The sequence below is a fragment of the Glycine max genome, chromosome 8 (assembly GCF_000004515.6).
Source record: "Glycine max cultivar Williams 82 chromosome 8, Glycine_max_v4.0, whole genome shotgun sequence".
NCBI classification, from domain to species: Eukaryota; Viridiplantae; Streptophyta; class Magnoliopsida; order Fabales; family Fabaceae; genus Glycine; species Glycine max.
This window is the reverse complement of record NC_038244.2, coordinates 21,862,580-21,878,112: the sequence shown is the minus strand read 5'-3', so window position 1 is coordinate 21,878,112 and position 15,533 is coordinate 21,862,580. Positions and strand designations below refer to the sequence as shown.

Here is a 15,533-nt window from a genome sequence, read left to right as displayed (position 1 = left end):
TGATCTTGGTCAACATGCAAGTTTTGCATTTTTCAATGTTCATATCAAAAGGAGGAATCATACTTGTTTTTAACATATCTTTTAATCTTTTGTAATGAACATGTCCTAATCTAGCATGCCAAATTTCTGATTTTGTCATATTAGTTATAGAACTACACGAGGCCATACAAACAGATTCATGAACAAAAGGAACATCAATGTTTAATTTAAACATTCCATTACAACGATAACCAAATCCAACAAACGAACCATGTCTTGACAATATGTACTTGTCACTTTCAAGTACTTGCTTGAAACCACAATTATTTAAAACCATACCAGACAATAAGTTCTTACGAATACCAGGTACAAATAAGACATTATCCAAATACAAACTTTTTCCGGAAGTAAAAACTAAATTCACACAACCTAATCCTAGGATTGGTTTAGTTGCAACATTGTCCATCTTCACAATAGAGCCATCATCGATTGGTCTAAATTCCTTGAACCAACGACGATCTTTGCACACATGGCTTGTTGCTCCCGAATCAAACCACCAAGCAACATCATCATCCTGCACATAGAATGCATCAGATATTAGTGATACATAATTTGAATTCGTATTCGAATTAAAATTATTCACTACAATCTGACCTTGTTGCTTTTCAGGATCATTAGACCCACTTGGACCAGCCTTGTTCTTTCCTTTGAACACCCGGCAATCCCTCTTTAAATGACCAGGTTTCCCACACTTTCAACATGACAATTTTGTCTGTTTGTTTGGACCTTTGTTCTTATTTCCTTGAAATTTTCGTTTGTTACCTTTAGCATTGTAATTTTGCTTAACTGTTCCACTTTCCTCTACCATATTAACGGAAGAGGAACCTGCTACGTTTTTATCATTGACTTTGTCAATTTCCTGAGCCCTCAGCGACTCCTCAATCATGAAATGACTACCGAGTTGAACCAGAGTCAACTCTTCCTTCTTATGTTTCAAGGTATGCTTGAAATCTTTCCAAGAAGAAGGCAGTTTATCAATTATAGATGAAACTGCAATGGATTCATCCATTTTCAAATCATGTTGAGTAAACTGACCCAAAATCCGCAGCAGTTCATTATATTGTTCCATAACAGGCCTCGAATCAATCATTTTGTAATTAAAGAAATTACTAACTAAGAATTTGTTACTTGAGGCATCTTCTGCCATATACTTGGATTCAAGAGAGTCCCATAATTCCTTAGAAGACTCAACATTTTGATAAATATCAAAGAGAGAGTCAGACATACCGTTCAAAATGTGTCCACGACAAATGTAATCGTCGTTCTCCCATTTCGAACGCTTCCTTGTTTGATCCAGAATTTCGTCTTCCATATACACCGGCATAGGTGTACTCAGCACATACACCACATTCAATGTTGTCAAGAGAAAGTGCATCTTCTTCTGTCATCTTCTGAAATCCTGCCCTTCAAACTTGTCCAACTTCGCAAACTTGCTTGTCATCTTCGAACTATCGTTCGTCATCTCGAAAGATTTGATTCAATCTTTTGTTGGTTAATTTGAAAATCGAGATGATACTGGATAAATCTGAAGTCGTGTATAACACTTTCAGATTGAATCAAATTTCGGGGTTCAATCAAAATTGTTCAATCGGATAAAATCAGAAGATTATAATTCAAGAGTTTTGTTTTGGTCTTGTATGTTTTGTCACCCGTTATGCTTTCTGAACCAGAATGATTATTTATGATCAAAGAAAAGGTGGTTTTTGGCGGTTGATGAAAGTTATTTCTTTAAAAATTGCAGTTGATGGAAGTTTTAGTAACTTCCATGTAACTTCCAACCGTTGATGGAAGTTTTAGTAACTTTCATGTAACTTCCAACATTTGCCTAAACCAAACATCTCGTTATTACATTAAAACAAGCGTGCACTCTTATTTTAACATAATAAAGAGATCAATTACACTAAAATGTCCAATAAATAGTGAATAACTGAAAATAATTCCCAGCAATGATTTTGTCTAAATCATGTGTAAATGTTTATATTGTAATACTGTAATGGATACCCGCATTTCCCTCTTATTCAGTTTCTCTTAGACCATATTGAGCATAATACATAGAACATTCTTATTCCATGTAGGAAACTGCAAGTAAAAAGACCATTATCATTTCAAATCCACATATGATCCATCAAGTCCATATTTTCGTGTGACATCTTGCTCTGTATAGTTATTATAATTACAGTTTACAATTATAATAATGATACATACGTCATTGAATTACAACAAACACAACAATAGCAAATTCTACCACCAATGTGAATCCTCTGTAACAAATCATAGGACACGTGACCTAATCTTGGATGTCATCCTCCCATATGCTTCAAATACCAAATTGACATCAAAGATGAGTCAAAACTGTCTGACTGAAAATTTTCTATTACAAGCCTAACTGTACACCACAGATTGAAACTTATGCGGGTGCATAAAATACCAAGGCTACCAAAGATGCTATCACTAAAGCAAACAAGGAAACCTCTTGCCTAGCACCAGCATTCGGTAACCACGGATAAGCATCAGGTGGTGGCATTACACAGTTGTCACCGTTGAAGTAGATCCTTCGAGGAAAAGCCCAACCCTTATCAAAAGTAAAAGTTGCTTTATCCTTTCGGAAGAGTAGCTCTGATTGAACATTGCCATTAGGGCCAGCTTGGTTTAGAAAATCATTATAGAACTTAACTCCCCACAGCATTGCAGTATCATCTGTTAAAAGCAACTTAAGATCAGTAATTACCTTCTCGTTTATGAAAATAAGAGTAAAATGTTTTATGAAGAATTAAGATAACATTTTCACAGTATTTAAGAAAATTTTTAACTCCAGAAACTGAAACAAGTTGAGATCGCACTTACTTATTGAACCATAAGGAGTCAATGACTTGTAGTTGAAACTGAACAGTTGAGTCAGATTGTCAAAGTTTGGATGTTGAACAACCATGTTCCATTCAGAATAATTCATCCTGTAATTATAATTAGTAATAGTAACCTTCACACGCCAGTACTCCTTGTAGTTAAGCTTAACATGCCAGTGGATACTGACTGGGCACATATGATGAGTACATTGAACCAAAGGTGAAAAGTTATTCTTCCCAGAGCCAGCAACAACTGATGCCAAATGTGGTGTATCTGGACTGTGTAACCACACAGAAAGGAAATATATGAGTGCACAACTTAGTAGCTAGAAGGAATTCACAGTACACTGAGTGGTGGAAACCTACTCTACACAAGTCCCTGACTGAGATGAGTTACTTTGGCAGCCACATGCACATGTTAGGCAGGGAACAAGGGTATCATTATAGAAAGATGAAAGTGAGACACAACAAGAGGGAGTTTTTTGAGCCAGAAATTGTGAGTATGTGCATGTCACATTCCATGTCACTGCAATAAACAAGAGTGATGTTATGGATATAGTAAATTGCCAGAATTTTCTGATAGTTACTAATACCAACTGTAAACTTCAATTGTTTTAAATTTAAGCAGAGAATTAGCAACATGATTCCCGGATTTTGTTACCAACAAAACCTTGTTAAAAGAAGAGTTTGAGGTTGGTCGGAGGCAGGAGAAAAATAGCTAATCATATTGAGATCTGTGAAAATGACATAAAAAGTCCTATAACTTACTCAGTGCTTGGGTCACTCTCCTTTTGTCTGAAGTAATGAATTTAGTGGGTGCCACAATCTTAGCTGGCCCACAAGTATAACCTGGTCCTGGTGCTTTCAAGGTGAAGTTTTTTGGGACTTTGACAGTTCTATTTGTGGTTCCAGCTCTACCAACACTGACTTGAAATGAGGAAACTGCATTGGTTGGATCCTGCACCCATGAACTGAGCACCCCACCTTTGCAGCAATTTGCAATTTGTTGATTGTAAGGTGTTCCAGGTAGCAAATCTACAACCGTCGGATCTTTCTTACAGCAATGTGGAATGCCTCCCTTAAATTTTGAACAATCCCCTTGTTCAGTGGTCTGCCCTCCCATCATGCTCCATATTACCTCCTTTTTTGCCCATGTCCATCCCATTGACCAGCCAGGTGAAGCGATATGACGATATTGTTGGAAGTTGTTCATCGTAACAACAGCCTGTATATTCAATTGTTTCTTAGATATCTAAATAACTAATGGATTAAAACTAAGCTAAAGTCACTTTAAAGGGCTATAGCCACTGAATTAAATAAATTCATATGTAAACTTGAGTTTATTGACCTTATTCAATGATTTAGAAATTTCAATAGTAAATAGTAAATACAAACCAAAAAAATTGTTGTAATGCAGCTCAGAAGTGAAATTAAATAGTCACATTTCTAATTGGAATGAAATGATTTTGGTTTTTCAAAACGTTAAGGTCATTGCATAATCCAAGTAAGAATTGATAGATGACATGAGATGAAGCTGACATGAACTTGCAGATTCATCACAAAAGATGTGAGCAACCAATGGAAAGAAAAGGAACAAAAAACATTTCAACACCATGCATAATGCACAACAGATGGTTTGCTTCTCAAATTAATAGGTGATATTGTAAAAAAACTATACTTACCACATATCCATCTGGGGTCCAACTTATAATATCCCATTTGATTGTGATATTCCCATTTGGGTCGAGTGGATCATAAGCATCTGAAACATAAACAGACAATTAAACAGTGGAAATTAAGTAAACAGAAAGGAAAGAAGCAAAGTAAATATTGAGCCTCGAAATATTCATATAATGATACACACAATAGAAATTATGATACAGACACAATTGCTAGACTTGCTTAAATAGTCACAGAAAAGTAAAGCAAACAAGCAAACATATTGTTTAAGTCAAGGGGCTGGTGAAGCTATATATAGTTCTTCATTTTTAGATATTTAATTCTTATAGCATGTATGATTCATGACTCCATTCTTTACACCAAAGATATCTAATAACCTCCTTCCATTTACAGCCAAAACTGATCACCATCAGTGATCGCCAACTCGTGCACGGTTTTCCCAATTACAGGAGTTCTTAGGCACAAATTCCGTGTTAGCAATCATAATTTAAACTTAAAACATATTCCAAACTCCAAAAGGGGACAGAAAATTACTTCTCACTTGACTCAACGAAAATTCAAATACAAAATCAATACTTACTAAAAGAATAATAGTCAGAAAACAATTTTCATTTATTCATTTGTTAAAAATCTAAATCTTTACAGCAACAAAACAAGTTAAACGGCATATTTTCCACTTAAATAATTCGTACCAACAAGATTACCCACCAGAAGCTAACAAATGATAAAAAAAAAAAAGTTTCCACATTCGGACAAAACCCACTTTCTTTATCAAATTCGAAGAACAAAGGTTCCATCTTTCACAAGCCTTCATTTCAAAAGCCAACAACAGGGCGTAAGGTCCACGCAGTATAGAATGAATACCGCAGAAAATGGAAACAGTAGAGCATCTAACGAAAACTGAACAGCCCCTCAAACAAAAAACCGCATAACCAATCAAAATTTCAACTTTTCAAGACATAAACAAGGAAAAAAAAGGAAAAAAAAATAGTAATGAGGTGAACCTGTAGAAGTAAAGCAAGTACAAGACAGCAGAGCCAAGAACAAAATGCAAGGAGTTGCTTTTGGTAACAGAAAGAAGCCCATTTTTGTGGCTGCAAGATGTTAGTGCTCTGAGTTCTTGCCAGGATAGTTCAAGATCTATGATAGACAGAGAAGACTAGAAATAAAGAGAAAAAGTAGAGAGAGAAAGTGAGGAAAAAAAAAATAAGAGGCAGAAACTGAGTGTCTGGTTTGTCCCAGTTGGCTCATCATCTGTTTAAGAAAGGTATATATGCACTTATGCACGTACCTAAACTCATTATTGGCGGTGTTCTGTGAGGAAAAAAAAAAGAGTACAACTATATATTGCTTTTTTTTATATATACATAAAATATTGTTTTTCCTTGCAATTTTTTTTATGATAAACTCATTCACTTTTACAAAAAATTAAATATTGTTGTGTAAAGCAAAATGGTAGTAATGGATTCTGCCTGCAAGATAATGACAAAAGAATCAGTTAATACTCAGCAAAAGTTATGATAAAAGTGGTACATGATTAGTCGTATGATAGAACCATCCTATCACATAAATTTGCGTAAATAATAAATCCATCATATGTTGAATAAGATTTAAGGAGGATGCAGGTGAAAAATAAAAAATTATATAATAGTGAAAGTTGTAATGTATGATATGATTATTAATTTTCTTAATTTTTAATGAGTTGATAATGTAAAAGTTTTTATATTTATAATGTGTTGAAATTAAAATCATTTTTGTTTGCATCAAATTAACTAAAAAAATTATTTGCATTGTTTCTTTGAACTCAAGTGATAAAAATGTAGTACAATGAATTATAAAGTAGTTCCCAACATATAATATAACTTGCCATGTGGTTTATCACTTTTGACTTTCCTCACCGGTATGTCTATTCTCCTGTTCCCCTTGCGTTTCTTAATGAAATGAATCTTATTACATTCATACATTCAATTGGAAAACAAGAATTAGTTTCGAAAACTCGAAGAACCTACTTAATTTTATGGACGTAGTAAAGAACAAGGGTTTTTTTTTTTTTCTAGAAGAGAAAACTCATACTCAATGTCCAATATTTATACTATTTTAGTATAATTAATTCCCATTTAGTTAGACTTGTAAGATGACATCACAAAGTAGTTTTCATTGGACCTGCCCTTTATTAATTAATGTGTATTTTTAGGGTTGAATTAATTCATACATTATAAATTTGAGTCTTCATTTTTTTAATGCAAAGAGAATTTTTAATGTGTTTTTTCCTTTGTAATTTCACAATCATTTAGTAGGTATTTTTACTTTTTATTTTCAGCGATTATTATTTTTATTGAAATTTTTATGTAAAAATTATAAGTTTATAAATCTCAACTTAATTATTTTAAATTTTATATTAAAATTTATCTTTTATTTCATATCTCTCTCACACAAAAACACACACTTTTTTCTTTACCCAAAGGCCAGCTGAATAATTTTTTTTATTATGTGAGTAAGCGATACAAGATATTTTCAGATTTTATTCAATAATGTTATTCAAAACAAGTTACCATTATACAAGAAATGCTTTATCATATAATGTCTCGTAAAGTAGTGTTATTGCAATTTTTTGTGTAAACACGTTTTTACTTTTTAGTAGTATTTTTTATTCAAAACCTAAATTTATGTACTTTTGAAATGCTTTCCATTAAAAAATAAAATTAATAAAGGAAGTCAAACTTTAGTTGCACCTACCATATAAATGGGGTTTTCCTCATCGTTTTAAATTGCATAGAGGAACAAAAAGAAGTAGACGAAAACAGATTAATTAATAGTATAAACAGCTATTGATTAATCCCCATCATTATCAAACCAAGTCAGAAGATTCATGAAAGCAACCTGTGGCATTCGGTCAGCTCTTCCATAATTTGTTCTGCTTCATATTTATTTATCAAATTAAAGAAATTGACGTTTTCTGAACTATAATGCTATATAATACACGTGTCGTGTCGTGTCGTGGTTGGATAAAAAAATGTGTACAAAACCCTGAGTAGCTTGTTGTGTCGGTGGAAGGAGGTAATTGGTCTCCGACACTACCGGGCTCACTCAGCTTCTGATAATACCTTACCGACGGAATTAGACTCTCCTAATGTAACCACTTCGTCTTTATAACATGATTTTTTTTTTTTTTGGGAAATAGGCAATATATAACTAGCATTTAAATTCTTTGTTTTTTAATGAATAAATATCAATTATTAGTTTGTTAATTTTCGTTAGTGAGATGATTAAATATGTAACTCTTTTCTCCTTTTCTTCCTTCTTAATCACTCAATCAATCTTATATGTCACAACATTTAAACTCATTTAAATATAGAAATTAAAATATTTTACTATAATTTTCAATGATAGAAAATAATATTTAATTTGACTTAAAATTAAAAATAATAGCATACTCAACATATTTATAAAAAAATAAAAATTAACATTTTAAAAAAATGCTATTTAAGTAAGAATATATATATATATATATATATATAGTATGTGTATCTTGTTTTGGAAATAAAAATAATAAATCAATAGTCAGTTAACGACCAAATAGTTAAAATGCTATATATTTTACATTTTTGTTAGGAAAAAAATTAAATAAAGAAATTCTAAAACATAAAATAATTTTAGACGCGTAGATGTTAATAGTGATTCATGATCTCAATACATAATATTTTCAAGATAAATATTGCTTTGCCAATATTTTTTTCATAATTTATTATTAGTATTTTTTTAGCGGAATTTATTATTAATATATTAGCAATTTATTTTAATGAATAATTTCATTAAAAGGTGTTTGTTGGGTGTGAAGATTTTGTGTTAATTTTTTTCTTCTAAAAATTAATAGTTTATACTTTTTTACGTTGATATTCTCAAAAAATAACAAAGTAAAATGATATATTTCTAGAGGTTCTCTCTCTAACTAAAAATTGTGGTAGTATAATATGCAATATTAATTATTATCGTTTTCCGAAGCACAAGACAATGAAACGCAACCAAACAGCTCCCGGCAAGCTCGTATGTTTAACATTTCGCATAGAAAAATATACAACTAGACATATGATCCAAGAGAAGTCTGAAGTAAGAATTGTTTTTCGTTAACTTGTCATGTTGTGTGTCACAGTGTAAGAATAAAAGAAACACGAATGCCAGCTGTTGTGAGTGGGCATTTAAAAAGTCTTTCACATGCTTTTTTTTTTTAATTATTTTGTTTGATACATATGGTTTTTCATTTTTTGTTGTTGGGATTTGGAAATATACCTATTATGCATATGCCATTTTTTAGGAATGTAATTTTTAGTAAATTTCATAAACTCAATGGTTCGCCGAAAATATTTTCAGTGATATTCTAGGACATGTGACAATGTATTTTGATAAAGAGGAAACATGTTTTCGAGACATGGATTCGTTAAGTAATATCCATTGTTGAGCAAATACAGAGTAGTAACTTTAGTCAAGGTGGGATGAGAATAGTCAAACTGCTCCTGTCCCATCTCATTGCCCTGCCTATATATTCATCACCTTAAGATCGTGTATAAACATTGTCTCATAGGAGTATCACCCTAAGATTATTACAAAGTAATCAAGTTTAAGAGTGTCTTTCATCAGAAAAAAAAGAAGATAAAAATGACACAAATCTGTCTCGAACACTATATCTAACACTAATAGTTCGTTTGGTTTAGGAAAAAAAGTGAAAACAAAAAAAAAAGAATAAAGAGAATAAAAGATTATTTTTAAGTCGAAAGGAAGATAAACTTTCCCCATTCATAATATTGAAACTAAAATTAGTTTTAAATAATAAATTTCTAAAAGGAAAAAAAAATAGAGATTTATATCTTTAAAAGGAACAAACAAAGCAGAGATTACAAGGCCAAAACTAGTTATTGTTATCACGAAAACAAGCTACATACGAACCCATAGAACCAAATATTTAACTGCACTCTAAACGTTTTTTTTATAATCAAACATCCTAATTTTTAGTCAAACCAAGTTAACTAGAATTAATAAGCACATTTCATTGTGATTTAACAAGATGTAAGAAATCACATTAATTACAATTGTGTTGACTTTTGCTAAGTGGCTACATATAGGTTCAACATTTTTTTTATGTATCAACTGTTGGCTAAGATAGGTTCAACATTTTTTTTATGTATCAACTGTTGGAAGCCCACGTTAACTTCACATTGCACGTTTTTTTTATATTTTATTATTTTGGAAAATTTAGTTATTTTTGAAGTTGGTTCATTTTTCATCCATATTCAATTCATATCTTTGCAATATATTTGCAACCACCTTCAGTAATAAATCACGTACTGATAACTTCCTATCTCACGTACTGATAACAAGTTGAGCTCTGTGATGGACAGACCCTATAAATAGGATGGGGTGCTCTCAGTTTTGTATCACCAAACCCACTTCTCTATTCAGAAAAAAAAAATACACCATTTATTCAGAGTGAGTAAGGGTCTAGAAGAACAAAATTGTCTTTCAAGTCCGTGTGTATGCCGCTTCGCGTTCGATTTGCAATGGCTGGAGGTACGCTCGTAACATTTAATTTCCGCTGTTTGATCTGAAAATGTCATTTAAATTGATTTGTATGTTTAGATCAGTATATGTATATTTTTTTCATTTGGTATCAGAGCCTATTAGTACCTCTATCTTGCTTATTGGGTGTTTCCTATTATGCGAAGTTTATTTTCTGAGTATATGGGTGTTATGTTTTAAGCCTCCTTAATTAAAAATAACATCAAAATTAGGAATGATATGAGTTTTCTAATTTTTCTATGATTTAAAACGTATTTTTGGGTGTCTAAAATGCATATAATGATGTGGGTTTTTCAAATGTAAAAATATACATATACTGATCTAAACATGCAAATCAATTTAAATGGCATATTCAAATCAAACAACGGAAATTAAATGTTACGAGCGTACCTCCAACCATTGCAAATCGAACGCGAAGCGGCACACACACGAACCTGAAAGACAATTTTGTTCTTCCAGACCCTTACTCACTCTGAATAGATGATGTATTTTTTTTCTGAATAGAGAAGTGGATTTGGTGATACAAAACTGAGAGCACCCCATCCTATTTATAGAGTCTGTCCATCATAGAGCTCAACTTGTTATCAGAACGTGAGATAGAAAGTTATCAGTACATGAGATAAAAGATGAGTACGTGATTTGTTACTGAAGGTGGTTGCAAATATATTGCAAAGATATGGGTTGAATGTGGATGGAAAATGGACCAGATTCAGAAATAACTAAATTTTCCAAAATAATAAAATATAAAAAAAAGTGCAACGTGAACTTAACGTGGGCTTCCAACATTCTCCCACTTGGTCCATTTAACTCAACATCAACCATAATAAGAAACATAATATATGAGTCATGGCGATAGGTCCTCTGATGATGAGTAGTATCTTCCATGTACCACAATATATCAAGTCTCTCAACACTAGCTCTCAACTTAATGAATAAACCATATGTTTATTCTATATCTAAATCGAATGATTTTTCTCGAAATAAATAAATATGTGCACAAAACCATATGAGAAAATATCTAACTGAATAAGAATTTCATTGAAAATAACAAATGTACGTACAATGAAATTACATCATGGAACCAAGTCCCATTCGTACTACATGATCCTTAAAATTCTTTGGTGGCATGCCTTTAGTTAAAGGATCAGCAATCATCAACTTAGTGTTGACGTGTTCAATGACCACTTTCTTTTCTTTAACACGTTCTCTTATGGCTAAGTACTTGATTTCAATGTGCTTACTTCGGCTTCCATTTTTGTTATTTTTAGCCATAAACACCGCAACAAAGTTGTCACAATACAACTTTAATGGCCTAGAAATAGAGTCCACAACTCTAAGGCCAGATATGAAACTCTTCAATCATACACCATGCGAGGTAGCCTCAAAACAAGAAACGAACTCAGCCTCCATAGTGGAAGTAGCAGTTAAGGTTTGCTTGGCACTTCTCCAAGATACAGCTCCACCGACTAACATAAAAATATATCCAGATGTTGATCTTCGTGAATCAATGCAACCAGCAAAGTCTGAGTCGGAGTAGCCAATCACTTCCAGACAATCAGTTTGTCTGTACATGAGCATGTAATCCTTTGTTCCTTGAAGATATCTCATCACTTTATTTGCAGCTTTCCAGTGGTCAATACCTGGATTACTTTGATATCTTCCCAAGACTCCAACAGCGAATGCAATATCAGATCTAGTGCAAACCTGAGCATACATAAGGCTTCCAACTGCTGAAGCATATGGAATATTTTTCATGTGTTCCCGCTCAAAATCATTTTTAGGACATTGACTCAAAGCAAGTTTGTCACCCTTCATAATGGGAGCTACACTTGGTGAACAATCTTTCATATTAAATCTCTCTAAAACTTTGTTGATATAGGTTTCTTGAGACAAGCCTAAAATGTCTCGAGATCTTTCTATATGGATCTTTATGCCTATGACATAAGATGCCTCTTCCATATCCTTCATATCAAAGTTCTTTGAGAGAAATTGTTTCACTTCATATAGCATACCCTTGTCTTTAGTCGCAAGCAGAATATCATCTACGTATAATACAAGGAAACAAATCTTACTCCCACTGACCTTCTGGTATATACAGTGATCCATGACATTCTCTTCAAAGTTGAATGAAGAAATGACCTCATGAAATTTTAAATACCACTGGCAGGAGGCTTGTTTCAATCCATAGATGGACTTATTAAGCTTGCAGACTAAGTGCTCACCAACACTAGATAAGAATCCCTCAGATTGTTTCATGTAAACCTCTTCTTCTAGATCACCATTCAGGAACGTCGTTTTCACATCCATTTGAATCAGCTCAAGATCTACTAATGCCAAAATTACTTGAAGAGAGTCTTTCTTAGATACAGGGGAAAAGGTCTCTCTGTAATTGATTCCTTCTCTTTGAGTGAATCCTTTAGCAACAAGTCTTACCTTATGTCTCTCAATGTTGCCTTCTGAGTCTTTCTTTGTTTTGAAGACCCATCTACATCCGATGGCTTTTACACCAACAGGCAACTCAACGAGATCCCAAACTTGGTTAGATGCCATAGAATCCATCTCATCCCTCATAGCATTATACCACAAATTTGATTCCTTAGAACTCATGGCTTGTGAAAACGTCTCAGGATCATTTTCGACTCCAATGTTGTAGTCTGATTCTTGTAGGTACACTACATAATCACTAGGAATTGCTGTCTTTTTTACTCTAGTAGATCTTCTTAATGTTGTTTGGTCATCTTGCTGAGGAACTTGTTCAAATGGTTCTTCACCAGTTTGTTCAATATCATCATGTTGTTTCTCACAAACAACTTGATCTACATGATCACTTTCAACAGCTTGTGGAACTTCAATCACTGGTTGTCTAACACCCATTTTAACTTAAGGGGTGGGAATGACTACCAACCTATTACTTGTCCCAGAAGGTTCAGCTTCATAGTGATCCCTTTCAGAAGAAATGTTCTGAAATTGATCACTCCCACTGATCAAGTCATTTTCAAGAAACTTTGCATTCCTTGATTCCACAATCCTAGTGTTGTGGGATGGACAATAGAACCTATAACCCTTTAGACCTTTCAGCATATCCAATAAAATACCCAGTAATAGTCTTAGGGTCTAGTTTCTTCTCTTGTGGATTATAAATTCTTACTTCAAACGGGCATCCCCAAACGAGTATATGTCGCAAACTTGGTTTCCAACCCTTGAATAACTCAAAAGGTGTCTTTGAGACAGCCTTGGTTGGAACTCGGTTTAATATATACGCAGCCGTCTTAAGAGCATCAATCCACAAAAATTGAAGAAGCTTTACATTACTCCTCATGCTTCTCACCATGTCTAATAAGGTTCGATTTCTTCATTCTGCCACACCATTCTGATCCGGAGAACAAGGCATAGTGTATTGGGCAACAATCCCATGTTCTTGAAGAAATTTCGCAAATGAACCTGGTGCTTGTCTATCCTCTGTGTATCTACCATAGTACTCCCCACCTCTATCTGATCTCACGATCTTAATTTATTTTCCACATTGTTTCTCAACTTCAACCTTAAAAACTTTAAAGGCATCTAAAGCTTCATTCTTAGAATGAAGTAAGTAGAGATACATATATCGTGAATAATCATCTATAAAGGTTATGAAGTATTTCAGACTATTTGCATCCATGTCTGGACAACATATGTCTGTATCTATGATTTCTAATAAAGTAGAACTCCTCTTTGCACCCTTTTTAGACTTGTTAGTTTGCTTACCCTTAATGCAATCTACACAAGTCTCAAAATCAGCGAAATCCAAAGTACTAAGTACTCCTTCATTTACTAATCGCTTGATTCTCTCAATAGAGATATGTCCTAATCTCCGGTGCCACAACATAGAGGATTCTTCATTCACAATACATCGTTTTAACCCAACAGAAACGCGCATAGAAGTAGCGTCGCTTTTCAATTCAATCGAATAAAGACCATCAACCAATTGACCACAACCAATAATTTCAGATTTGTTTAGTAAATTAAAATCAAAGTCTGTAAAATTAAAATAAAATCCCAAAGGTGGAAGTTTAGAAACAGAAATTAAGTTTTTACAGAAACTAGGAACATAAAAAACTTTCTCCAAATGTAATTTAAAGCCACTACTTAAAACTAAGACGCACGTTCCAATGGCCTCTACATGCGAGCTCATCCTACTCTCTGAGTAGATGCACTGCTCACTTCCCACTGGCTTCCTTAGGCTTTCCATACCCTGCAAGGTATTAGAAACATGGATTGTAGAACCAGAGTCAATCCACCATGTATTATGATTCACATTAATCATATTAGATTCATAACAAACAAAAGTGAATGGTGTACCTTTCTTCTCAAACCAACTTTTAAATTTAGAGCAGTCCTTCTTCATGTGTCCTTTCTTTTTACAGAAGAAACACGTTGACTTCTTTTTAATTGTTGGTTGAGTCGAAATCCTTCCTTTATTGGTGCCTACAGACTTCTTCCTATCCTTTCCAGAAGTAGAAGTAGTCAAATTTACCTTCTCACCCTCTTCCATTATCAATCTTTCCTCTTCTTGAACACACATGGTCATCAATTCATTAATAGACCATTTATCCTTATGTGTGTTGTAGGAGATTTTAAAGGGTGTATACTGTTGAGGTAGGGTGCACAAAATGAAATGTACCAGGAAGGATTCAGACATGGTAACTTCCAGGGTTTTCAACTGAGCCACTATGTCCCTTAAGCGCATGATATGTTCACGCACACCCCTCGTTCCAGTAAGCTTAATGGAAGAGAATTGCATAATGAGTGTGCTAGCAAGCGACTTCTCAGAGGTCGTAAATTGTTCATCAATGGCTTTCAATAGATCTCTGACCTTATCATGCTGGTCAACTGAACCCCGGATACTAACGGATATGTTGGTTTTTATGAACATAACGGAGAGACGATTAGATCTCTCTGTTGGGATTTTGTGACTCCAACAACATATGGTTGAAGTGCGGAAGCGGGAATCTTTGTAGGCTATAGCTCAACAACAAAAGCCTATAGAATATTCTTGCCACAAAGTAATAAAGTTATTGTTAGCAGAGATGTGCTATTCTTTGAAGAAGAAAAATGGAGCAAGGAAAGTGAGAAGCTTCAAGTTCAGGAGGAGAGCGAAGAAGGTGTGGATGACCAGCAAGTTAGAGGAACTAGATCTCTCTCTGATATTTATCAAAGATGTAATGTTGCTGTAATGGAGCCTGTAGACTACAATGAAGCTGCAACTGATTCGAAGTGGGTAAGTGCAATGAAGGAGGAGCTTGATATGATTGAAAAACATCAAACATGGGAGCTCACGGAGAAACCTAAAGATAAAAAATGTCATTGGAGTGAAATGGGGTTTAATAGAACCAAGCTTAATGTTGATGGTTCTGTAAACAA

General features: G+C 33.6%; 1 protein-coding gene across 1 annotated transcript; it reads right to left on the bottom strand.

The window, feature by feature from the left end:
* Positions 1 to 2,110: 2,110 nt before the first annotated feature.
* Positions 2,111 to 5,802, bottom strand: LOC100782876 (protein COBRA-like). The gene is made up of 6 exons (NM_001255057.3): positions 5,567 to 5,802; positions 4,565 to 4,644; positions 3,651 to 4,107; positions 3,249 to 3,408; positions 2,884 to 3,161; positions 2,111 to 2,736 (listed from the first exon to the last, which is right to left on the bottom strand). The coding sequence occupies exons 1-6, from the start codon at positions 5,646 to 5,648 to the stop codon at positions 2,447 to 2,449; spliced, it is 1,347 nt and encodes a 448-aa protein (NP_001241986.2). The 5' UTR covers positions 5,649 to 5,802; the 3' UTR covers positions 2,111 to 2,446.
* Positions 5,803 to 15,533: the final 9,731 nt, after the last annotated feature.

Bases quoted from the DNA above. Each gene is read 5' to 3' on its own strand.
- LOC100782876 (NM_001255057.3), bottom strand. From the start codon at position 5,648: ATGGGCTTCTTTCTGTTACCAAAAGCAACTCCTTGCATTTTGTTCTTG. The intron at 4,108-4,564 runs GTAAGTATAGTT...TTGAATATACAG, and splicing joins GGACCCCAGATGGATATGTG to GCTGTTGTTACGATGAACAA. The intron at 3,162-3,248 runs GTAGGTTTCCAC...GTGGTTACACAG, and splicing joins CAGTCAGGGACTTGTGTAGA to TCCAGATACACCACATTTGG.